This window comes from Xenopus tropicalis, chromosome 3 (genome assembly GCF_000004195.4).
Source record: "Xenopus tropicalis strain Nigerian chromosome 3, UCB_Xtro_10.0, whole genome shotgun sequence".
In the NCBI taxonomy this organism is placed as follows: Eukaryota; Metazoa; Chordata; class Amphibia; order Anura; family Pipidae; genus Xenopus; species Xenopus tropicalis.
Window position 1 is genome coordinate 104,766,402 of NC_030679.2, and position 26,526 is coordinate 104,792,927.

At 38.3% G+C, this 26,526-nt stretch overlaps 1 protein-coding gene across 4 annotated transcripts in view; it reads left to right on the forward strand.

The window, feature by feature from the left end:
- The window catches only part of trpm7 (transient receptor potential cation channel subfamily M member 7), a 71,482-nt gene continuing 44,956 nt past the window's right edge, over positions 1-26,526 (forward strand). For 3 of the 4 annotated variants that reach the window (XR_001170203.1, XM_002939628.2, XM_012959487.1), the window contains exons 1-4: positions 22,708-22,793; positions 24,162-24,200; positions 24,581-24,779; positions 25,479-25,692. Coding sequence is in view for 3 of the 4 variants with exons in the window: in XM_002939628.2 (XP_002939674.2) it covers positions 22,708-22,793; positions 24,162-24,200; positions 24,581-24,779; positions 25,479-25,692 (538 nt within the window). In the remaining variant the exon portion in view is untranslated. Of the gene's footprint in view, positions 311-22,707; positions 22,794-24,161; positions 24,201-24,580; positions 24,780-25,478; positions 25,693-26,526 lie in introns of those variants that run through there. The other variant, XM_012959486.3, reaches the window with a different exon arrangement.

Genomic DNA, 26,526 nt, shown 5'->3' on the forward strand with positions numbered 1-26,526 from the left:
AATGAGGCCCGCCACACGTTTGAACCCTGCGTAGCATTCCTAAACACTCGAGCACGTTGGCTTCTCAGTTTTATCAGCCGGGCGGGAGCGCGTACTCGGTGGCGCTTGACGTCAGCAGGGACACATGACTGGCAGCCCATCGCTCGCCGTCCTCCGCCAGTCCGGAGTGAAACCATTATGAGAGACTCATCCTCCGCTGGGTCCGGAGCGGAGACGGCTGCTGCGGTATCCTACCTAACACTGGATATTCCCGATACATGGCTGAGAGCCCCGGGGGAGAGCTGCTTGTGTCTGCACGCTGAAGAGAATGGTAAGGAACAACAGTAAAGGGGCCCCACTCAGACCGGTAACCCCTCCGGACAGGGGAGAAACGAGAGGAGGGAACACGAGGGGTAACTCTCCCTTGAACAAGTGGAGCCCTTGGCTAGTGAGGGTTGGGGTAGGTGCCGCACTGAGAGGCATATGTCAGGGCTGCTCAGTCTGTCCCTCTCCAGCTGTTGTACAGCGCACAGCTTGCTGGGACGGTGCAGGTTAAAGGTCTTTAAGTCTATGTGTCACCTGCCTGCAGAATGTTTTATATTTATCCCCAGCTCTACCCCACGGTTATATCTAACGCTGTGTATAGGGACGCGCCGAATCCTAACAGGCAAGAGCACTTCCCATCCCTGCTGTCATGTTAATGTTTGATAGGAACCTTCACTTCCGGATGTGATCTGCTAATCACACATCACTCCCAGGGAACAGATCAGCCGCTAGAATGGATCATGTCTAACCGCAGTGCCGACAGATATGGTTTCACTACAACTCCCAGTATTATACCCTAAAAATATTTTGTGAGTTGTGGGTTTACAACATGTGGACCAAGGGTCGGACCCCAGCATCACTTTGGTGGTGCCTCATTGGTCTTTGTGGCGTTTGATGTAGATGGTTGAGAGGATTTGGGTCTGCCAAGGCAACAGACTCCGCCCCCACCAAGCTACTGTCAAAGTAATGATCAAAAAGTTATCTTAATCTACATTGTTCTTTCCGTCATATGGCACACCATTGTGATTCTATTTCCAGTTACATAATTATAGCTGCTGCTTGACCCCACCCTTACCTTTTCAAAATAAAAAAAAAACAAAAAACTCAAATTAGTTAGGCTTTGCGCCTTATTTGTCTTTATGGTGCTTAGTTAAAGCCAGACATCTTAATCTACACGAATCCCTGTCTGCTTGCTTAAAATTCCCCCCATGGTTGCCTAATTGCCCTTTTTGTGGTCTGGCTGGGATTCCCACCCCAAACTCTTTTGTAGGATGTTCCTAATTTTTTTTTTTTATATAGCTGGAGATTACAACTGTAGTTGTTCTATGGGACTAAAGCTGCCCATACATGACAATGCAAACGTGGCCATGCCACACATGGCTTTTTCTGTAGGATGTTCTTGAATGGATTTATGTTTGTGTTAGAGGTTTCTTAAAGAGTGTTAGGTTAATGGCAAACTAGGCATTTTGATTGCAGCAAGTCTTTTTTGCAATCACTTAATTCTTAGTATAGCTTATGTGAACCAAGGGCTCCTACAGACAGGCTTTCCCCCTGAATTCAGCACCTACACCCACCTGTGTCAATACAGGCACATAAGAAATGGAAATGCTTTTAGTCCTGCACTACCCTGCAGAAGACTCTACCGTAGGGGAATGCCCTTATATATGTGCCCTTAGGCCTTGTGTTTCTTATAGCTGAGGTTTTCTTTTACAAGACAGGGCTCGTACAGATGGGTGTTTTGCCCTGCATTCATCTGCAGTGGAGTTCTCCTGCATTCCATTGCAGGGGAGCGCAGGATGAAATGCATCCTATTCTTGTATATCATGTTGCGTTCCACGTGCGTTCAACATGCGCCTGTGTTAGTATAGGCACATAAGAAGGAATGAGATGCTTTTTGTCCTGTACTTCCTTGCGGTGGAACGCAGGAGGAACGCAGGGCTTAACGCTCTGTACAAGCCCTAACTATCTGAACTGTGCTGTCCTATTTAGGCTAGTGCCACACAGGCCAAATTCTCAGACTGCAAATAAACGCAGGATGAAAATCGCCCCTATGCTTAAAAAATCTGAAAGCATTGCTTCACCCATGTGCAGGTGCACACAGCGTATTTTATCCAGAAACTGCTTAAGTGGATGTTCTAGCAAAAGTTTGTTTAGATCTATTAACCCATAGTAACTAATCAGCCCTAGCAATGCTATTTTCAGCTTTATTGGTATTTGTTTGCAGACTTTGCCCCTGTTATTACACTCCCCCAGTTTGTTTGCCTTAGCCTTTTTGGGGAATATTCACTGGTCCATTAAAGTGCTAAGAATGGTAGCAGATAGTTTTTACTGAGCATGATGTTTTTGCAGCTAGAACCACAAATGTGATTGTCCTTGGATGTGCCGTACAGTCACTTCAGTACTTATGAATAAGTAACAAGCCTGTTAAAAGCTTGGATATGTCTTGTAAACATTCCTGTTAAGTTGGCATTAACCTGAGGTGAAAATTGCTGTTGATCTTTGTTTGTTGAAAGGTGAGACTAAAGCTGGCCATACACATTCAGATTTTAGTCTTCTTTCGATGAACGTTCAGATATCTATTGTACATTTAAAAGCAATGAGCTGACAAACATTCAGACTGAAATTGTAGGATAAAGCCTTAATAATAATAAATTGGAGGATGTTATGAACATGAAATAGTTAGCAGACACCTGTCATATGAAAGTGACTTCCTGGAAATGCGTTGTTGGTCCCCCAAGGATATTGTCAGATACATAGTACATGTGCAGATTTTATTGTTATCCCACTGAAATGTTCTAACCTGACAGATTTCCATGGTACGAATATTATTGGGACGATAATTTGGAGGCCACACAAGGTCTGAAAATTGTGCAAGACATTTTTCTGATTTGCAGACTGTGCGTGGGCTCCATTATATCGGTGCGTGTATGGCCAGCTTGACTTTTAAAGGAGAAGGAAAGGCTAAACCACTGGGGGTTGCCAAATGTTCCTCTTTCTCCTGTCTTTTTTCTTTGGAATCCGGGGGCCAACTCATGCGCAGTTGAGCAAAAAAAGTCTTCTTTTCACTCTACTGCGCACTAGCTTGCATACACCGCTGTCTGTGCAGTTTTCTGCTAACAGGAGCACTGAGTGGGGGTTTCAGGTAAGCAATTACAATCACTGGGGGCTGCCTAACTTTTTCGCACCCCCCAGTGATTGTAAGTTTCCTTCTCCTTGAACTGTGGCATTATTTTGTGTGTGTATGTTGTTTTAAATAGGCAGCCAATACCACCTGAATGCTTGGTGTGCATATGGTACATGTAGCCTGCAGTATGCATGGGATGCTTTAAATGTTTGGGGCGTGTTTCAGCCTGTCAGAATAAAAGGAATAACTTACAAGACACAATCAGAAGCAGTAGTTGTATACAGTTCCTGTATTAATGTTAGTGGAAGGATGTTTGCTGAGCTGTATAAGTACACAGTGCTGGTTCTGTTATGTGTTTAAGACTACTTTTTTGAATTTCTGATGTGATGAGTCCAGGGCCATCACATAATAAAATATTAATTCACAGTCTCTTTTCCCCCTTCATATCCCAGGGATATTTCTGGAATGTGGGATTACCAGAAAGTTATTGATCACTACCTGGGTATGCCCTTTAACATTAACTCAAAAAACGTGGACAGGCACTCCAAAAATACTAACAGCAACAGTTTAGATTAAGTAACATAAAAACATATTTCTATTGAATATTGAATTATAAATATTCTGTCCAATAAAAGCCTGATGCTTTTCGTGCTTCAAGGCACTTAGACATAGGCTACATGTGTAAACCATACACTTCTGATTATAAAGAAAAATCAGCTAATGGCAACAGGTGGGAGGGGAAAATAATTAAAACAATGAATCATAAAGTATTGCTGTTCAACTTCTGTGGTACCAAGGGCTGGAATTCTTTTTGGCCTATGTGGTGGAGGGCCGACAATGGAAACCAGTTTCGACCACTCCTTTTTTAAACCACCCCTACTTCAAACTGCATCCATGTTATCAGGTTAACTTTGAGACCATACCCACGTTAATGGTGCTAGCACACCAAATAAGTGGTGCTCCCTGCAGAGATATCACCCTTCACTCATATGTGAAAGAAGTTTATTTTGTCATATTAAGACATACCCTTAAAGCCATATGCCTGTGGGTAGCACAGCAACCCTCACCACATAATTAAAATCCTTATATACCCTCTAACACAGGCAAGGCAGAGTATGGCACGCACAGGCAAGGCAGAGTATGGCACGCACAGGCAAGGCAGAGTATGGCACGCACAGGCAAGGCAGAGTATGGCACGCACAGGCAAGGCAGAGTATGGCACGCACAGGCAAGGCAGAGTATGGCACGCACAGGCAAGGCAGAGTATGGCACGCACAGGCAAGGCAGCATAGAAAAGGCAGAGATTGGCACACTGGCAGAGTAGGTCACGCACAGGCAGAGTATGGCACGCACAGTATGGCAGCATAGAAAAGGCAGAGATTGGCACACTGGCAGAGTATGGCACGCACAGTATGGCAGCATAGAAAAGGCAGAGATTGGCACACTGGCAGAGTATGGCACGCACAGTATGGCAGCATAGAAAAGGCAGAGATTGGCACACTGGCAGAGTATGGCACGCACAGTATGGCAGCATAGAAAAGGCAGAGATTGGCACACTGGCAGAGTGTGGCACGCACAGGCAGAGAATAGGGCAAGCAGAGTGTGGCACACACTGGCAGGGCATAGGGCAAGCAGAGTGTGGCACACACTGGCAGGGCATAGGGCAAGAAGAGTGTGTAGGTTTAGAGCCTGAATTTGAAGTGTGAACAGTGCAGGGGGGCAGTTAATCTCAGTACCGATACCATTTAAAACTTACACAAAGGTAAGCAGGTATAGAAGTCAGACAGATGGGGGGGCACAAGTTAGGAGTTATATAATACAGTACATTTAGTATTACAATTGCTATATTCTTTAAGAGCATATAATGTACCAGTATTTGTAGATATAACCATATAGGTGTTGTTTTATGGCCATTATTTTCCTTTAGAAGCCTAGGAGAATAAGATATTAGCTAGAGTACTATATTTGTAGGGAACAAATCTACATCCTTCTTGTCTAGAGTTGGGTCAGTTCTCAAATTGGATAATTTTTTTTGAATGATTTGTTTAATTTGAGAAAATAAAGTCCTTTTGAGAAATATGCCCTTTAACATGTCTAGTGGCAGGTAACTAGTGTTATGCTGTTGATGCTGTAATAAAGCTTTATTATATGGTTATTTCATTAATATTGAAGCATCTAAACTGCCAGTGTAAATGCATGACTTTTGGCACCGTATTCTACAAAGCAAATGCATGGAAATCAATTACTGTGTTGCTGAAGAAAGTTAGAGGAAAGTTGAAGGGTTCGAGCAGCATTCTCCTAATGCAAATCAGTGCACTCTGCTAACACTTCATGACTTTTCTGCAGGAGGGTCTGATAAAAAGGCAAGTATCTATTGGTTACCAGATGTGTACAATAATTCTGATTTCTTGTGCTGTCTTTTCACTGAATTTTGTGGCAAAAATCATCATTTCAATTTTCTTTGGGTAAATTAGAAATGTCCATGATTGGGTTCAGGTTTTAAGAGGTTATGGGGGCACAACTGCTTGAACCCAGAATGTGAATTAATGGAATTCATTCAGTCTTAGATTTGTCGCTGCTTTCTGTTTCAGGATAGTCAAAAAAATGTTACAAAAGTAACAATATGTAAGGCACTGACAGAATGTTTTAATGAAAGAGTTTTCCTCTTTCATTAAAACATTCTGTTAGTGCCTTACATATTGTTACTTTTGTAACATTTTACACATGTTAAAAAGTTACAGTGAAGCAAAGCTAGTATCATATGCTGTAGCTTAAATTGGGATCCACTTTAGGCATGTGAAATGTGGAGTATTTTCATCTCAGCTTGCCATTGACATTAGTCGGTATCTCACTGGGTCACGCAGAATCCATAAATATCTTCAAAAAATGCACCAGTGTGCAATTCCTACAATAGTTGCTTGTGCAAGTTGACCTGCAATAAGTGGAGATCAGAACATCAAAGGGTCTATTTATCAAACTGTGTTTTATTAAAAAGAAACAAAAAAAAACAAACAGCATATTTGTAAAACTGTATTAGTTTTCAGTGTAAAAATGTTAAGTTTAAAAAACAGTGGCCCATTGAAATGGTGGTGGAAAGAAAGGTTTTCCCATTGACTCGAATTGGCTATGCATTAAAACAATAGTGCATAACAATAATAACAATAGAGCTGTTAAAGCTCTATTAATGTCTAAAAGTGTAAATGTTTTCTTTTATTTTAAAAATGTGGCATTTTGCCTTATTCAGCTTGAATGCCCCCTATGGCTACACAGCAGCTTTTTTATATACATTTTCAGTGTTTCTGAAGAAAACACATTTTTACCAGTGCAGGGTAACAGCACATTTCATTTAAATGCATTTTTTGGTGTTACTCTACTTTTCGCCACTTCATGTTCAATTCTTTTTACACTGCTTTTGTGGTGTAAATAATTTCATACAGTATTATGAATAGGCTCTTTCGTGTATCATTGCCATGTCATAAAACATTATAGTAATAATTTAAGTTCAATATTTTGCACTTTTAACTTTGGGTAGCAGCAGCAGCTATTGCCATGCATGGTGTGACAGTGACCTAGACAATATTCCAAGAGGTTGCAAATGTCTCCCTTTTTTATTTCAATTCAGGTACCTAGGATCACTAAACTTTGCATAGAGGGCATCAAATTACAGAATTAACTTTCAATATGTTGGGCCTAAACAAAATGATAATGAAAAAAAATAGCCACTCTATTTTCAGTCTGAGACGGTCATTTACAAAGTGAAGCTCTTTTAGTTAAAGGTCCCTGAACTCATTTTGAAAATTCCCTGGTCTTGCTGTCTTAAGTAAATGTATTGTTTTTAAATAATTCACACAGTTTACTGTGAAAACTGTTGCATGTAAAGATCATTCTGTACAAGGAAATCTAATAGAGCGTCTCTGGGCTGCTGTTTTTTACAGAAAGAAAATGGGTAGACACAATTGTCAAAAAATCTCCAATTTTCCAATATTATTTTTCCAGGAAACCACTGTATTACTCAATTTTTACAATTTTTTGGGGGGGGATAAAGTTTGTAACTTAAAGATAGTAGTCCTTGAAATGCTTGTAACACTCCAGTTTAATTTTTTTTGTTAAAGGAATACTATCATGGGAAAACATGAAATCTGTTTTTTCCAAAACGCAAACATATTTTTTTTTATATTTAATTTTTAAATTTCACATGGGGCTAGCCATAGCCATGTGACCTGTGGTCTGATGAACTTCAGTCACACTTTACTGCTGAGCTGCAAGTTGGAGCGATACCCCCCACCATTTCCCCCCAGCAAGTGATCAGCAGAACAATGGGAAGGTAGCAGCTCCTAGTAGATACAGAGTAGCACTCAATAGTAAGAAATCCAAGTCCGGTTCAGGACTCCTCCGTTTACATGGAAGTAGGGGAAACAATAGGTTACCTGAAAGCAGTTCTAATGTGTAGCGCTGGCTCCTTCTGAAAGCTCAGACTCAATGCACTGAGATGGCACCTACACACCAATATTACAACTAAAACAATGTATGTATGTATGTATAACTTTATTTATAAAGCACCACAAGGGTACACAGCGCTGTACAATCTTACAATATACATAATTACACACAGGGAGGACAAGTGATATAATAAATAAATACAATAAATACATATATATATATATATATATATATATATATATGTGCCATGTGGTATGAGACACAGTAGGAAGGAGGCCCTGCCCCATAGAGCTTACAATCTAAGTGGTTGGGTAACATACAGGCACAAACTGGAAGGTAAGAGTGCACTAGGTATGGGCATTTGCCCTTAAGTGTGTAGGACTAGGCAAAATAATGTTTTAGTGTTCCAGAAGGTAACAGCTGAGCTTTTTCTTAAAGAGAGTGGGTGAGTGTTCCCTACGGAGGGATTCAGGGATAGAGTTCCAGAGGTAAGGAGCAGCGAGATAAAAAGGTTTAAGACGAGAAAGCGCAGTGGGTGTGGATGGTGTAAAAAGACGGAGGCTCTGAGAGGAGCAGAGGAGACGACCAGGAACATGCAGGGAGACCAGTGAATAAATGTAGTGAGGAGCAGAGGAGTGAATACTTTTGTTGGTTCAAGAATAACATTTTAAATGGTTGAGTGAGTAATTTGCCATGTAAACAGTGTAATTTAGAAATAAAAAGTATACCATAAAAATCATGACAGAATAATTTTATTTTTCATGGTTGCTTGTAGCAAAGTCAGATGACGGACTGTAAGGCTAGTGGCACATGCAGGCTGATCTGCAGGTAAATCCCATGTGTGTGCTGATGAGTAATCCCATGTCTGTGCACACATGACAGGGCAGACAGAAGCAGACTGATCACGTCTCTACTAGCATAAAGGGAAAGAAAGCACAACCAAATGTGTTCCATTGTAGAAGAAATCTGTCAGGAAGGGGGGCAGAATAGGTTAACTAGAATTAAGGGTTGATTATTAAGCTTACAATATAAGACAATATACCAGGCATAAAAGTCAGTATGAATATCTAAAAAGTCAAATAGAGCCCCCTCCAAAACAAGAAGGGACACCCCCCTGTGATATGTTGAAAAGGGTGCATGGTAAGCATTAGTCACCCGGTGCTTTTTAAGTGAGAGATGCTTCTGTCACGTGAGATGGGTGTCCTGTAGTATTAGTGTAGTAAGATGATGTTTTTTAATATATGTTTTAGGTGTTAGGGGTGTCTAGAGCACTGCTTAATTGCATACACAGCGAAAATGCATAGTATGCAGTAACAGTAGCTGAAGAAGGGAACAATAGAAAGAAAAAAGTAAATTATAACACAACCCACATCGAAACCCATTTCCCAACTGCCCCCCCCAAAAATCCTCCAGGGGGGATAATTAGCAACAGTGCTGCTAAACTTGCACGGTATCGGTTGTAGCCAAACTGTAGCTTGTTCACCTAGCACCATATCAAGTTGTTAAGGAGCACTGTTTACCAAGTATTAGAGTTATAATCGTGAATAGTTTATTACGGCCTGTAATGGCCCCATGCTGCATAAACATCTGGACAATGAAGCAACCCAATGAGCTATTCCACATATAGGATTTACCATATATTAGAAAACAATAGCAGCCAGTTGTTGGACACTGAAATCCGGTAGTACGGAAGTATTTTGGATGCATTGGTTTGTATAATAAGCCAAAATGTAGGCCATGCAACCACAAAATCAAGGGAACTTATTGCCCCTATTGTTGACACGAGTAGACACTTAGGGGTATATTTATCATGCTGTGTAAAAAGTGGAGTAAAACATCACCGGTGATGTTGCTCATAGCAGCCAATCAGATGCTTTGCTTTGGTTTTCTGACTGTTGAAATCTAATTGCTGATTGGTTGCCCTGGGCAACATCAACAGTAATGCTTTACTCCACTTTTTACACAGCATAATAAATATACCCCTTAAGGTCCTCTTGTGTGTAACATTTTAAGCATGAGAGACCGCTGGCTGGTGCCAAATTCTGACAGGTGTCTAAGACTATAGTGAGAGACAAGGGGTCTCAATCCTGTGTGGTGTATAGCCCAAAATGCAGTAAATGTAACCTTGATATTCAACGATGTGGCCATTGTATTCATAGGGGTAGCTCTATATATTCCCAGAGTATACTAGAGAACATAGCATTGTGTCAGGTGATGTCTGTGATTAGGCTACCCAGGTACTCCGCCATAGGAATATCAGTGCCCTGTAGTTTATGATCCAACCAAAGGGTAGAAGGTAGTAAATACTGTGTGGCAATGAATATGTCTTAGCGGGCTGTTCCGTGGGGCATTATGGCATTTACGGCTCTCCCACCAGCGATCTGCTTTCTCTGGTGGTTTGAAAAAAGTGTGAGTTCTCCCCTGTGTTAAAAGGCTCTGATGCCTGTGCCACACCATTAGTTGCAGTGGGAGGAGAAGTGGCACCCACTTGGCTCACATCAGGTTCAGTTGCCGGTTGTGAGACTTATAAGTATTTCTCCATACGTCAAGCATTAGTTTTGCCCATTGTGTTGGGCAGCTGGCAAGCTACTTGGTACCCATGAGAAATAGTTATTATTCACCGAATAATAGGCAGAGTTGCAGATGTTGCACAGAGATACTCATAGATGCGTCCTCTCGAGTCGCTATCTTGGATTCGCTCCATTACATGTTTTTAGTATAATCCAGGTATCCATACCTTAAAGGAGAATGCAAGTCAATTTAAAAAGCATACTGCTAAATAGTCCGCCTATTATTTAGTAAAAACGCCACACTTTTGGCTCACCTAATCAAATATTTACTCAGTCACACTTACTTCACATTTTCTAGAACAGGCAGCCATCTCTAAAAAGGTATTCTCCCTTCCTTTCCCGCCTTGCTTCATACTGCACATGTGTTTCATTTCCTCCTCCCCTCTGCCAGATCCGCTTCTGATTGGCTGGTGGGCATGTGCAGCTCAGAACAGGAGACAGGATCAAGTTACACACATGCTCAGAGAATAGGAAGGCTGCCGCTGGCAGCCTACAGGAAGGGAAGAGAGATTTCAGTGATGTCACTGTAGTCTTCACACTGCTGTAGGCTGCCAGCACCATATCTCAGAGAAGCAAGCAGGGATCTGGGAATTTAGATATGCACTAAGTACTTAAAAAGAATGTCGTTAGACTTACTTTTAATGTACATTAACCTTTCATCGTCCTTTAAGTCTGCAAAAAAAAAAATATCTCCATTAAATAAACTCAGTAGGAATGCTTTGCCACCAATATGGTTTTACCCTATAATGATTATTTGCTTAAAAGGAGATGCCCTTTCTGTAATTTAGAGCTTCCTGGATATTGGGTTTCCTAATAAGGAATCCCATTCCTAGGATATAATAACTGGCCCGCTACATGTAAAAAAGTGAACCACAAACTATAATGAACAGTGGGTTCTGTTAGAGGAAGAATGCTCACTATCAAGATCATCTTACTCCCCCCACTGATTTTGGCAACCAGTGATCACTTGACTCAAATCCAGCACGTGTTGTACTGTTGGCCTAGTATGCTGCATGGTAAATTCTTTTTCCGGGTGATCACAGAGCTAAATGATCTTACTAGATGCATGCGGTCAGTACTTATGTGCCATTTGCTTTATGATCAATGTAAATAAGTGTAGCTTCAGCTTCTTTCTGCCTCTGGTTTCTCTGTCATTGTAGATTTTTGTGTTCAGTTAAATTAGGCATCCCTTAGCTCTGCCATCTCCCATGGGGTCTATGTTTCTTTGGGGGATTAGTTCAGATCAGTACTTTTTAGCAAAAATACTGATTAATTGAATGCAGCAATATATAATACATTTAAAATACATGTTACTGGCGGGTGATTGATTTGATTTGTTTTTTTTTTATCAACCTTAGTAAACGTTTACAGTGGTTAACTAAAAAAAAAAAGTCTAATTACTTTTACTCTGTACGTAAAGTACAAAATATATCCTGCCTTTTTTTTTTTTTTTAAACACTCGGGTATGTAGTTTTGTTGGTTAAATAAATCAATGCATACATTTGCATCTATGTGAACCAAAGTACATTTATGCTGATTACATTGCAAGAAAACAGGACTTCATGCAGGAATATCTGAGCAATGCATTTTTCAAGCTTCTAACATATGGCAGCATACCTTGTTTTTTCTTTTTTTTTTCTTTTTTATTTGTATAAATAGTGTTATGCTGCAGTTTAGCACCAATAGCAATGTACTCTTCTTTTGTTGTACATAGGCTTTTGAAAAAGTTGTATAAAATATGCTCGTGTAAAGTAGTGTCCTGTGAGTTGCCATACTGATTGTTCTGATGGTCTTCCTATGGCAAATGCTGTAATTTCTGACTTCTGCTCTCATGAGAACTGGAAATACACTTAAAGGGATTCTATAGCAAAAGAGGGAGAAGTTGTGCTCAACCACTAAATTTTAAACCTTTTGGCGGGGATTGTTTGTCCATATATTGCAATATACTTCAAACTGACCAACTACGTCAAAGTCATCCCTTCTGGCCAGTCCTACACTGACTTATGTGATTCATTAAGAATTCTACTGCTTCAATATACATTTAACAAAGCAGTGGCAGCTGGCTAGCAGTGGCCAGCTCCATGTTGTAGCTCCCACCCTTCCCAGCTACAGTCAGGTGATCCCAGTAGAGCCAATAAAAGGGCAACCATATGGGGGTTTTAACCTTGTTAAATGTATATTGAAGCAGTAGAATTCTTAATGAATCACATAAGTCAGTGTAGGACTGGCCAGAAGGGATGACTTTGACATAGTTGGTCAGCTTGAAGTATATTGCAATATATGGACAAACAATCCCTGTTTTGTTTAAAGGGGAGGGCATTTCTTAGTAGCTTAATGCACAGAATGTCTTCATGTCCTATATATATTGTTAATGGGTGAGTGCAGAGGATCTCTTGTTGTTGACTTAAAGGGATTCTGTCATGATTTTTATTTCTAAATCACATGGTTTATGTAGCAAATTATTCACCATTTAAAATGTTATTCTTGAACCAACAAATGTATTTGGTTTAGCTGTAATATTGGTGAGTCTGAGCTTTCAGAAGGAGCCAGCACTAGGTAACTTATTGTTTCTCCTACTCCTATGTAATTTTAGGAGTCCCAAGCCGGACCTGGATTTCTTACTATTGAGTGCTATTCTGATACTTACTGGGAGCTGCTAACTTGCTCCCTTCCCATTGTTCTGCTGATTGGCTGCTGGGGTTGATATCACTCCAACTTGCAGCCCAGCAGTAAAGTGTGACTGAAGTTTTCAGAGCACAAGTCACATGGCTGTGGTACCCTGGGAAAATGAAGAAAATGGCTAGCCCAATGTGAAATGTCAAAATTAAATATAAAAAAAAATCTGATTGCATTTTTGAATAATGCATTTCAATGCAGCGTTCTGCTGGAGAAGCTCTATTAACTGATGTGTTGTGGGGAAAAAAAGCACGTTTTTCCATGAAGTTTCCTTTAAAAATATACTCTTTTGTGAGGTTGCCAAACAAGTTGCTATTTGCCCAGTTTGACCACTCATGCTGGGATAAAGTAGGCTCATCAAGCTCACAGGTGCCCTGGGCTGGTTCAGTTTTCTGCTATCAGGAGCACTGGCCTTGGGTATCAGGTAAGTGATTACATTCACTGGTGGGGTGCCTAACATTTTGACACCCCCCAGTGATCATATCTTTCCTTCTCCTTTAAGCTACCAAAAAATTCCCTCCCATTTTGAGGGCAGTGGCATGTGGTAAGATTTGTCACCTACAGTTAAATCTATACTAATATGGGCAACTTGCCTTAGCATAACATTAAGATTGCCACAGGTAACCCATATTACTCATGGAGATCCGGCTTAAATTGCCTCCTTGAATAATACATATCACTTACGAGTAGGGTGTTTTACGTCAGTTAACCCTAATGTAATACTATGGCAAGTAATTTATGGGAGATTAGTTGCCCCATTGTAGCTCTGATATGTCTGCTATTGCCCTAAATACAACGGGGATTGTTTGTCCTTATATTTGTCAGTATATTCAAGCTTACTAACTATTGGGCCAAACTGGTGTTCATAAACATTGTTAGAAGGTAAGGAATACTAGGAACCAAAAAACAATACTAACTGTTTATTTTGAAGATTAGATCTCACCAGTGACCTGTGAAGTGGCAATATACCCTCCTGCTTTCTCATTGTAATTCCTTTTTCTGTACAACTCAGTAATTTTGTTAACTGTTCAACTGCTACTTTGATAGATTTGATTTGTTGGGTGTACACCACCCTTCCAAAACTCCTCTGTATTTACTTTGTCATCCTTTTTATTATAAAAAAAATAAAATAATGTATTGTATAGCTAGTCCAACTAGGTGTCTGCTTGTCTGGGAGATATTTAGTTCAGATTCTATTAAAAAAAAAAAAAACAAGGTCTTAGCTGCAGCACAGAGTGTTCTCTTGCAGCCCTATGGAGAAAATATTAACAAACCAGGTACTGCATCCAGTATTATTTAACCTATTTACAGTAACTTGGAATTGCAATTTTTGCTTTTGGTTATTTTGGCTAATATGGTGTGGTGGGAATTATCATTATGTTTTTGGAACTCTTCTGAGAAATGCTTTGTTCAATGATAAGCAATGTGCCCTTGTTTTTGCACAAATCATGCCCATCGAAGATTACCTCAGGGTTTAGCAGCTAAACAGTGCCAGCCACAGAGTGTCAGATCTGTCAGTCCTACATAGCCATGGACAGCACAATCATCCTGTAGGCATACTCGCACCTGCAGCAGGATTATGCTACCGTATGCTCAGCCAAGCATTACTGACCGATCTGACTTTCTGTGGTCTGCACTGTGTAACTGGTATTGGACTGTAGGGTGATGCTAAGCTGATGGTGGGATGATTTGTTCCAAAGAAACCATACACAGGCTTGGCCACAAGACAATTTTGTTTATTTAAGGTTGGAGATGTGAGAAGTGAGGTGCTGCTGTGGCTCATTTATCAACAATAGGGAAATTTGTCCCAGGCAATCAAATTGTTGCATTCATTGTTATACCTGTAGCTGGCTGAAAATAAGGTGTAACTCTTGTTTGGAAACTCATTTTGTACCCCAATAGGGATTATAAACTTGATACTTTAGACAGCATGTGGGAAGCTCAGCAATTCTTTTAATGTCAACTTTTACTTTATCTTATGCTGTCATTTAGCTGAATCTTTCATTTGTGTCAAAAACATATATATGCTGTTGGGTTTTTTTTTTTTTTTTTGGAAGCGCTTGGTTTCCTGGAAGGGTTTAATAAAGGCTGGTTGTGAAACCTTGTCTCTGGCATAGCACCATAATTGCAAGAATTCTGAACTGAGAATGTTAAGTCTGTAAATTCCTTAGGATAAAGATTATCTGCCTGTTGTTTTACACAGTCTTGGAAGCCAGGGTTTCTTCTAATCACTTCAAGGCCAGTAGCTGTTTAATTTCACAGGTTCATTTAATTCTTTTTTGTTTTTTTTTATCTAAAGAGATATGGGAGACTGTCATAAAAAATTATGTATCTATATCTGAAAATTGTATAATCTTAAATTGATTTAAAATAAAATTATTCAAAGAAACCTACTGTTCAGCAGAAAATTAGACATGGCCTGAATCTAGCTGTTATTTTTTTACAACCTGAAGCAGAGGGAGATATGGAAAAGGGTTGCTCCTTTTTTTTCAGTAGTTTACCTTTTTATGTCTTTTTCTTAAAATATGTGCATGCGCAGTATAATGACGTCATACATTTCTGGACTGTATTTGGGTAAAAACTTTTACAAAGACCAAGCACATTGGAAGGATTTTCTGAAGGTTGCTGTCCCCTTGAAAGCAGATTATATGCTGTACAGTGCTGCATATATAAGTAGTACTATATAAAGTACTATCCGGAAACCCATTATCCAGAAAGCTCTGAATTATGGAAAGACCATCTCCCATAGACTTCATTTTATTCCAATAATTCACATTTTTAAAAACAATTAACTTTTTCTCTGTAATAATAAAACACTAGCTTGCATTTGAACCCAGCTAAAATATACATAATCCTTATTGGAGGCAGAACAATTCTCTTGGGTTTATTTAATATTTAAATGATTTTTTAGTAGACTTAAACTATGGAGATCTAAATTACGGAATGATCCCTTATCTCAGTCTCAGGTCCCGAGTATTCAGGATAATAGGTCCCATACCTGTATAAATAAAAGCTTACATTATGTTCACTTAAAAACCTACTGTTTATACAGCATTGCCCCACATAGCCAGAAAATTAAAAAAAAACTATAATTTGCGAAAGTGCAGGTGGAGCCACACAAATAACTCTGTTTTTGTTGTATTATTGTGCATCCAGAATTGCTGATTTAATAGCACGGTTGCAGTAATTCTGAGGCATATAACCCACTGATTAACATTGGATATTGATTGTATGTTTAAATGCAACAATCTAAAATGAATCTGACAATGCTTCTGACATTCAGATTGTAGGATAAAATACTAAAAATAACAAATCAGAGGATTTTCTGAAAATAATTGGCAGACAACAATCCTATGAAAGTGATGTCCCACAAGGATATTACACGATACACAACATGCATAGATTTCGTTATCTGCGCAAGCGATTTCGGCAAATCGCCGAAGTTGCCTCGCGAGGCATTTTCGGCGATTTGCCGAAATCGCGCCGCCGCGTGTGCCATCCCACCGGCTACTTACATTGTCACCGGTGGGATGGCAATTCGGGGAGATTAGTCGCCTGTGAACAGGGAGATTTGTCGCGGGCGACTAATCTTCCCGTGTGCCAGAGCCCTAAAACACACTGACAGGTTATTTAAACAAACAGGCAAATTTCTAGTTCTATTTAGCTACACAGGTAGAATACTAAATAGTCGTCTAAATAATGAAACCTTAGGGGTAGCCTGTGCTGATGGTTTGGCTGGCAAATGTATACTATTCTACATAAAAATAATTTCCTGCAACATAGATGCTTGGGCATTACTGCAGGATATTCAGATAAAGAGTAATTTTTGATCTTTCTACATGAACCATTAAGCTGCAGTCTTTTTCAGGAGTGTACCAGTCCATGCTGGCCCTTGTATGGCCAGTTTAAGGCTAATGTCCCATGAAGAGATTAGTTGCCTGCGATAGATCTCTGCTACTGTGGTCGACTAATCTTTTCAAAACACCTTTTTACAAAAGAAAATCACTGGTGGAAACGCCTGCGCTCTTTGGTTTTCTGAAGTTTTCTCCTGCAGGCAGCTTCATGTGAATTTGGAAAGCCAAAGCAAAGGCATTTCCACCGGTGATTGCCTTTGCCAGTGGAAAGGCATTTCAGAGAGAAGGTCAACTGCGGTAGCTGCAATCTATCATGGGCAACTAATCTCTTTATGGGACTTTAACCTAAGGAGGTAATATAATAAGGCATAGCGTTTGTAGCTGGTCTGGTAGCCCATAGCAAGAAGCATGTACTTACCTAATTAAAAGCAAAATTTGGGACACATTGCTTGCATTACTCAATATGGCTTCTTAAAACAAAAGGTATTTAAATTTCTCCTGAAATACACATAAATATAGGCCAAGGTATGTGCATTGATCAAACCCCCTTTATTAATAATTCGGAAAAACACATAGCATTCCTTTGCAAAACCATAAAATGAGCAAAGTGTTATTGTATCTGCCATGCATCCAGAACAGTTGCTTTATTTGTATAGCTGTAGCCATTCATTTTGCCGAGATGCACATTATCATGCAGGGAATATAAATACTTAGCACATTGTTTTTGAATATCGCTAGTTCTTGCACATAATGATTTTCCTTGAAATTCTTTTAGCTACAAGTCCAATGAAATACGTGAGAAAATTGACTACACTGTTTGGTGGTTGATTTATAAACCACTGTAGTTTCCATAATGGAGGTTAAGATTCCGAGATAAAGGCATGTTTCGGAATTTCTGCCTTGCAGCTATTGCTTGCAGTACCTAGGTTCCTGAACAAACTGATATCTGCAGTCTATCACATGTACCTGGGTACTTTTTAAAGTGGGAAAATAACAGTAGGAAAATAGTTTATCAACTATTTTTCTTAGGATATTTTTTGATGTATACAAATACAAATTGGATCATAGATACACATCAAGTGGCTTTCAAAAGTATTCAAATCTTTGACCAGACTGTTTCTGACCCATTATTTCTAACAGAGTTATTTCAGGTAATTCAGGCTTTTTAATGATGCTACTGCACCTCATATTTCAAATAGTTCTAAAGTTTCTCAGTACAATAGAGAGCAAGGCTTTCACTGAACCATTGTAGAACTTTAGATTTTTTGTTCTTGACCCACTCCAGTTTGCTTAGGTTCATTGTTCTGCTAAAACGAAAAACTGAACAGATTGTTTGTTTGCCTCTGTGGCTTCTTTCACAAATCTCCTTATTTATGCAGAGAATTTTTGGGGGAAACTTTTTCTAAGCAGCGTCTGGATGGTTTGGTTTAGCCTCTGCTTCCTGATAAGTGTAACAACAGTGCCCACTGGAACATACAAACAATATTGTTTTTACCTTTTTTTTTTTTTTTTTTTTGGCATTTGTACTCTTTTTACCTATTCAAAACATTTTTACAGTTACATTCCTACTTGGATTAATGTAAATCATCAATGGTAACACTTGTGCATCGCATGTGCATCACACAGTTGCCTTACACAATGCATATGCAAGCCACATGTTGTACGGCCAGTAGGAATGTAACTTTGAATACTATGTCCCATCCTCCAAGGCCCTATATCTTCATTTATGATTCTATCGCCATGAGCTTTTTACCCACAAATATGGCTGTTATTTTAATAATTAATTAGTAAAGCCCAGTTCTAATATAAGAAAGTTGTGCTTGCCTGTAAACATTTGTAAATGATAAAAGGGCCTGCAATAAGGGCATGGCTAAATGCAGACAGGAACCTTGATCCTCTGAACTGCTCATATGAACACTTTAAGGTTAATGTCAGATGTATGGGATTTTCTGAACCACCAACTGTCTCCAGTGGCTCCTATGAAAGGTAACACATAAAAAAAGTGCAGGTGTGAGTGTTTTTCAGGCTTAAAAGTGCTTGCACTTCCACGTCTGCGCATTTCCTATTAGTCAGTCACATACGGTGGTCACAGCATTTTTCTGCTGGTGGAGATTATGATAATGTAACTTTAGCCGTGGTGCAATAAGTGACTTAAGAACACACCCACACCTTTACATAAAACAAGGATTTGTCTGTATCTTGCAGCTTCCCAACTGTCAGCCATCCCTAGTGTGGCCAGTCCTAGTCTCACATTCATCCAAATAATTTGCTGCTTATATAGGCATCTACAGCTGATTAAAAACAGATAAATGTGTGATATAAGCATTTGCTTGTATTTCACAGTGAAACGAAACTGATCTTGTCCAGTCCCATGTGGTGGGACAGTTTTTTTTCTTTCATAAAGGTATAGATTATATTTATGGCATCCGCCCGAAACATCAGGTTATGGGGACTGCAAGGGCATTCCTGTTTTTTACTGTAAAGACTTAGGGGCGTATTTATTATGCTGTGTAAAACTAATTCACCGAAAAAACAGAGTAAAAAGCTGTGTAAAATAAATGGAAAAGAACGTTGGATATTACGCCATTATTTTCCATAAGTTCCGGTGGAAGAAAAAACCCGTAAAACAATTACGCCGATTTTACACCGTTTTTACGCCATTTTTACACAGCGAAGCCTGGCGATGTGTGGTGAATTTTCTCGCCATTTTTTACACAGCATAATAAATATGCCCCTTATTGTGTGTTTAGCTTTAATCAGGGTTAATCTATATAGCTTCTTAAACACCCTTCATTGTTTTTAATAAACCAAGCCACACTAACAATAATAAGTTAACGTTACAATCAACAATGAAACCTGACTGAAGGCAGCATCAATTGCAACTACAAATCTCCACACGTTAGATACTCTGGCTGATCAGCATGTGACCAATCAGCTTGCAGCTGTAGCTCCTTTTCTGTTCAACTGATGGATATTCTTGGTGTACAATGGTCCATGGTGATCCAAGGTGAATTGTATTTCTGCCAGTGCTAATGAAAGTTTAATTTGGTCTTTATTAAAAAAATCATGACGTTAGACCAAATGAATAAGCTTTTGCAGAATATCACATTTTTGAGTTTAATAATAGTCATATATCATGCTGTAATTACAGAGTATTTTAATTTACACTATATACTTTGGAGGTGTTCTTCGTTTTCTTGTTTTGACCTGTATATTTTAAAACCTCAAATTAAAATATTTTGTGTGTGAAAAGTTTGTTGCAAATTAAAAAAGGTCTTTTGTACATTCCACTGATGGATAAAAGGAACGAAAAGTGCAGAGAAACCTTATATCTGGAACAGGTATCTTTGTTTTATTTCCTATTCTATATATTTAGTTTGTGATTTGTCATTGTAAGAGATCTTCCAGTAGCTACCCACAGCTATTGTTGAACTGCTTTATGTAGCCTTCAACTTTTGGAGGATGCTTGGTATTGTAATTCAACTTTTTGCTGGCCACAGTTTAAACATATGTAGCTTTTTTTCAGCATTTTCTTACCACTGGTGTCATCTTTAGCTAGATTAAAGGAGAACATATAATGGCATTTATAAGCAGTCGTATACACCTGGCATTTATTTTATTTATGGATGCGAAAAGGGGAAAAAATACATATTTATGCTTTTGGGCCTAATACTTCAAAATATTGAATATAGAACACTGTGGGAAATGGCATTGTAGTATGTCAAGTGTCTGGTTTATAGATCCATACTGCTATTAAACATAGTTAAAAAACCACCTACCCATGTAGGTTTGGGTCTGGCATGAAGTACTTACTACTGTGTTTAAAGTAGTGCTGTAACTATTGGTTGTTCTTGTATAGAAAATATCTTTGTTTTTCCCTTAACTATAAAAAGGTAATGTAAGCATGCCACTAATTTACATGTAAGAGCAACAATCTTAATATACCATATAGGTTTACATTACTTCTTACGATGTTTTGGTATTAATAATTTTACACAGCATTAGGACTTAACTGAGAGGAAGTCAAACAAATTCTCCAAGTAGACTGGCTGCATTTTGAGTTGATATTGCCATCAGAGTAAAAAGTATTTGCTTTTTGTATAAAAATAATAGGTAATTTCCAATCAGTCTAAGAAAAAAATGTTTACTTTGAGGGCCCTGGCACATGGTATATTTTCTTGCCCACGGTGAATCAGCGCTACTGCGTGCAAAAAACATCCACCCTTTCCTTCTAACTGGCAGTAATGTAAATTGTTGTTGAGAAGACTAACATGAATGCATCACATGATTAGGGCATGGATTCTAGATATACCCTCTGTGCCACTAAAGGCCTGCCCTGTATTTGAATGTCACATAGAATCTTTGGCAAATACGAACAGAAGAAGCTCCAAACACTCCGGACTTCAAAGATTAAAATTCCATCTTTATTAATCCATTAAAATACGAGTGCCTAACCCATTTCGTGCGCGTGCACACTTAATCAATTGGCACACAATTCTTGGGTGTTTAGCCTGCTGTAGTTTTTGCTACCTGATGTTGCCTGCTGCCTCCCATTGTGTTCAGTGGGAACTGCCTGAAAAAAATGTGACAGAAAAAAATGTCTGCAAATCACTCTGTATGCCATAATATTTACTGTAGTTCTGATTCAAAGTGCCTATGTATGGTTTTACAAAGAGGGCAAAGCATGCCAGTGTAGCAGAGGCAGGGTAAACCGATGCATTGAATGTATTTCTAGTGTCACAAAAATAAGGAAGTAGTATTGTACAAAATGAAGTGATTTAATACAAGTAGTTAACTATGCCATAATCCTATCTCTTCAGTTTGACAGGGAGGCCAAATTTGAATCCACCACTGCCACAGTGACACTAGTCTTTCTAATTAGCTTTGTCCAATCAAATACAGAGCTGCAATCTAGTCAGGTGCCAAGATTGCGATCATATGATTCATATTGGAAGAAATTATGTATGCTTTCTTAATTGCACATCCAATTGTTATTAGGTCTGTAAACCCATGTTATTGCTAACATTTCATTTTCTGTCTAGATTTTAAGCCTTGCGTCCGCAATGCTAAGTAGACTTATGAACGTGCAGCAGAAGCCAGCAGGTCTGTTTAGAAGCATGCATCTGTGACTTCTGCTACATTGTTTCAAGAGACAGAACCAGCAGTAGCAGAAAGGTGCAGAAAAATGTAGCTTGCAATTACATTCACAGATAAAATTAAAACCACTTTTAATAAATACATAATCAAAAGTTATTTAGTATTATGTTTCATTAGGCAAAATTTTAGTTTACAGCCCCTTTAACCCTTGATAACATGTGTATGTTGGGACCTGTTGTCCAGCAGTATATGGGTGGATCATTCCAAATATATTTTGGGCACTTAGAGACATGGTGGTTTCCATTTTGGTTTGAAGTATGTTAAAATATGATTTACATTTTTCCCAATAACCATTTAGAATGATTCAAGGACAAATATTTTCTGGGATAGTCCTCTTACTCTTTTGCTGCTATTGCTATGGCGAGCCATTGTTTTCCCAAGCTATCCTAGGCACCTCATGTTAGTTCTTGTTATTTAGATATCTACTCAGGTGGCTCTACCTGTGTTTTAAGCAGACCATCAGAGGGAACCATTTGTGATCATTTTTTTTTTATCTGGCCTCAGAAGAATCTCAACAAGGCATAGAAAGAAATTATTCAGATTTCCCTGGTGCCCAGGGATATAGAGAAAATGGGCAGCAATGAGGCAGAGTTTACATTGTTTTTTTTACAAAGTAATCTTTTGCTATGCTCCTGATCCTTTTTCATCTGGGTTCATGCCTCTGGACTGGCTTGTACCTTTTACCTGTTACTAAAACTGCCTGACATGAAGCTTAAATTCAGATAGGCTAATGAAACATGCTAATGTTTTCTTTAGTTGGGCTCAGTTGATATTATACTGAGAGCAAATAAAATTTTCAATTACTTATTTGACAATGTATGTGAAAAGCTTCATTTTTTTTCTAACCCCGTGATTTATCTCTATGCAGTCCCAGAAATCTTGGATAGAAAATTCTTTCACCAAGAGGGAATGTACCTACATAATTCCAAGTTCAAAAGATCCACACAGGTAGGTTAACAAAATTAAAAAGTAAATATTCACACTAACATGGGTTTAGAAATCTTGTGTATTTTAGTGTATTATCTCATTATGGCCATTAGGGCCAAGGTGTATATTTTTTGCCACCCAGCAGAAAACAGTGATGGACAAAACGTTCTTCTAAACCTGTCATCGGTCCTCTACTAGTAATAAACACAAAATTGGAAGCACATTGAGCGTTGGCATGTGCACCACATTATATTCAACACCAAACAGGGCCATTGGGTGCAAATTTTTTATATGACTTGTTTATATAATACAATACAAAAATATGACACTCTGTACATAAGATAATACATATCGTACTAGGTGTCATAGACCCTTTTCAGTGTAATTCAGAAAAAAATTAAATATAACTTGGCCCATCACTGATCCCTTTTTTACTTAGAAATTAATTGTCTCAATTATCCAGTTTATTACAAATCTCTTTATTCTGCCACTCCACTAATGTTCAGTCTAAGTAGAATTTATTGTAGTCTGTACTGTAGTCTATTTGTTGAAAAGCACAAAATAAAATCTTCAGCCTTTCCTTAAACCACTACTTACCACCTCTTGAAGGCTTATTAAATCTGTCTGACATGACATGCCCTTAAGAAAATCATGCTGACTCTCTGTAATCAAATTATTATAATTAAACTATTTTAGGGTAGTGTCTTAAAACTTAGCTAAACTTTTTTCTACACAACTGCTAAAAAGCTTATTGGTCTACATTTATCAGGTTACTTGCTTTTATTTTAAATGTTGTTGCCAGCTCAGTTTTTTTTGGAGTCTAATATTTTGTGTTTATAAGGCTAGAGAAGCCATAAAAACAATTTGCATACATTTTTGAATGCAGGTTTTACTGTTTACTGCATGCAGATTAATATAGAAAAATATGTATTCTAGTTGGAGCAACAATTTTAAAGTATATATCATAGTATATGTAAAAGAATGAATACATTTAACACAGTGAAAAAAGGGACAGGTTAAATGCATTTCCTCTGTTCAAACTCTGACCTCCCCATAGATTCTGTACACGTTTAGATCTATTACTGCACCATGAAAGTGGAAACTTTGCAAATGAGTAATAGGAAAGTTGTTTAACTTTCCGCATCACATTAAATTAAATTTTACTGTATGATTCTAATTCAGGCATGATTTGACTCTATTCATTTAAAAATGGGAAAATAAAGCCTTCCGTATCTTAGACCAAATGCCCCCCTAAAACGTTTATGCATCATGTGCACCAAGGGATCCCTCAGCTTAACATGTGAGAATACCGCCTTAAAGCCCACATTATGTGATATGAGTTAACCTGTTTTACTTTTTCTTTGCTGATTGCTTTTTATTTCTTATTAGATGCCTTCCAGGATGCCAGATTTGCCAGCAACTTGTGAGGTTTGTTAGTTGGTTCATCTCTTATATTTATATTGCTATTACCTACCTTTATAAATATATTTTTCAGGTTTTATTTTTCTTTAACTTTATCCTACTTTAGCATAGACAAATTGCAACATTGTCACTAATCCCAAAATGCTTCAACACTTTTAGTAGTGCAGTAGTTGGGGTCCTACATTTGTTTCTAGCCAGGTCACAACATTCGAATCTGTATGTTCAGCAGTGCTTGTTTGGATTTCCTTCTGATGCTCTGATTTCATTTTTTTTATCCACTCTCCAAAAACGTACAGTAAGGTTAATAGTTGATAAAACTGATCCTCTATAATTCTAATACTATTGAACATTAAAATGCTTAGCCACACTTTTTTTTTTTTCAACAGATGTTGCTGTGGCCGTCTGGTCAGACAACATGCTTGCTTCACTGCAAGTGTTGCTACAAAGTACTCCGATGTAAAACTAGGTGAACAGTTTAATGAAGAGTTAGAAGAATGGTCAGTAGAAAAACACACAGAAGAAAGTCCAACAGATGCCTATGGTGTCATCAATTTTCAAGGTGGCTCGCATTCTTATAGAGCGAAGGTATTAAATTCAAATAAAACAAAACCTTATATTTTCAGTAAAATCCTATTGTACACAAACATGTATACAGTGTTTATAGGATGTGCTAGTAAGCTCAGCATATAAAAAAAAAAAAAAAAAATACAATTTTCTGCTTTCAGTTACTACTAGACCAGCACAAATTTCCAGCTCTCTCTATCATTTGAAACACAGCTGTGGGATCTATTATCCATAAAGCTCAAATACTGGAATCGCAATTTCCATAGGGTCCTATTTAAGCAATTTATATTCTCTTAATCCCTAATAATAAAACAGGGCCTTTATATTTTAATGTTTTTATTTGGCTTAAGCATTTGCCATTTTAAAGTACACAAATACCCCTAAGCCAGAAAACCTAGGTCCAAGCATTCCATTTAATAGATACAATGCCTGTACTGTATACATTTGAGCATACTTTGGAGCCTGTACTGTATACATTGTCATATTATTATTATTAACATTTATTTATAAAGCGCCAACATATTCCGCAGCGCTGTACAATACTGTATGCTGTTGTAGACAACAGTAGCCACTGTACTATTTAAGACCAATAGTAGGTCTTTTGCTATAGCTGTTTGTGTCAGGCAGTATAGCAGCTCTGATTGGATTACCACAAGTAAGTAGGGATGAATACGCTGTAAAATCCTGTTATAAGAATTTTTTTTTTTTACTGCATTTCAGTATGTAAGGTTATCTTATGACTCCAAGCCTGAGGCCATTTTACAACTGATGCTAAAGGAATGGCAGATGGAGTTGCCAAAACTTGTAATCTCTGTTCATGGTGGCATGCAAAAATTTGAACTTCATCCACGTATCAAGCAACTAATTGGTAAAGGTCTCATTAAAGCTGCAGTGACCACAGGAGCATGGATTTTAACTGGAGGAGTTAATGCTGGTAAGTTAAAATTTGTTTCTGAGGCCCAGGGAATTTATGATTTATGCAAACAAAGATTAAATTGAGAGGAGACTGTGATATTCATATTATTTTGTATGTGTCTATGCATTTTTTTTTTTTTAGACATGTTGGATTTTATAGTGTGAACAGATTACCAGTGTTCTGGCATATTTTAAAATTTTAACTAAAGCATTAGTGAGGCTGCTTCAATTCCGGCATTAGAAAACAGTGTGTGCCCAACCAGCTATTTGAAAATTACCCCTGTATTGCTTCATTTAATAAGTAGGGTTGCCATGTTATGAGAGCACACAGTGCTTATTATCGTGTATTTATGGATATTAGTAGAGTACGACTTACAGACACTCTGCCCCAGGTTTCTGTTACAAGCAACATCTTAACCATCCCCTGTATGCATAATAGGTATGTGTTAAAGAAAAACAAGCAGTGTCAGCAAGGTATGGGGCCTGCTTCCAAGATTAACAAAATTGCTATTTAGTTGCTGTACAAACAAAATTTTGTTAACCCCTTTTGTTGTTAAGAAGCATTTATTTTTCAAAAGGGTAATGTCCTTTTTAACAAATATTAACTGAAAATCAATTAATCTTGATTGGATTGTTTTAAAGTTTTTGGCATATATCAGGGGTGTGCGCACAGATTTGCCATATAAGGCTAATGTCCCACAAAGAGATTAGTTGCACATGATAGATCATTGCCGCCTTGGGGTGACTAATCTCTCTGTAAAATCTTCCACCTTTCTTTTAGCCAGAGCAACCACTATCTCTCTTAAAAATTCCTGCATTTCTTTGAAAGGATACTATATTTTTTTAGTTCAAC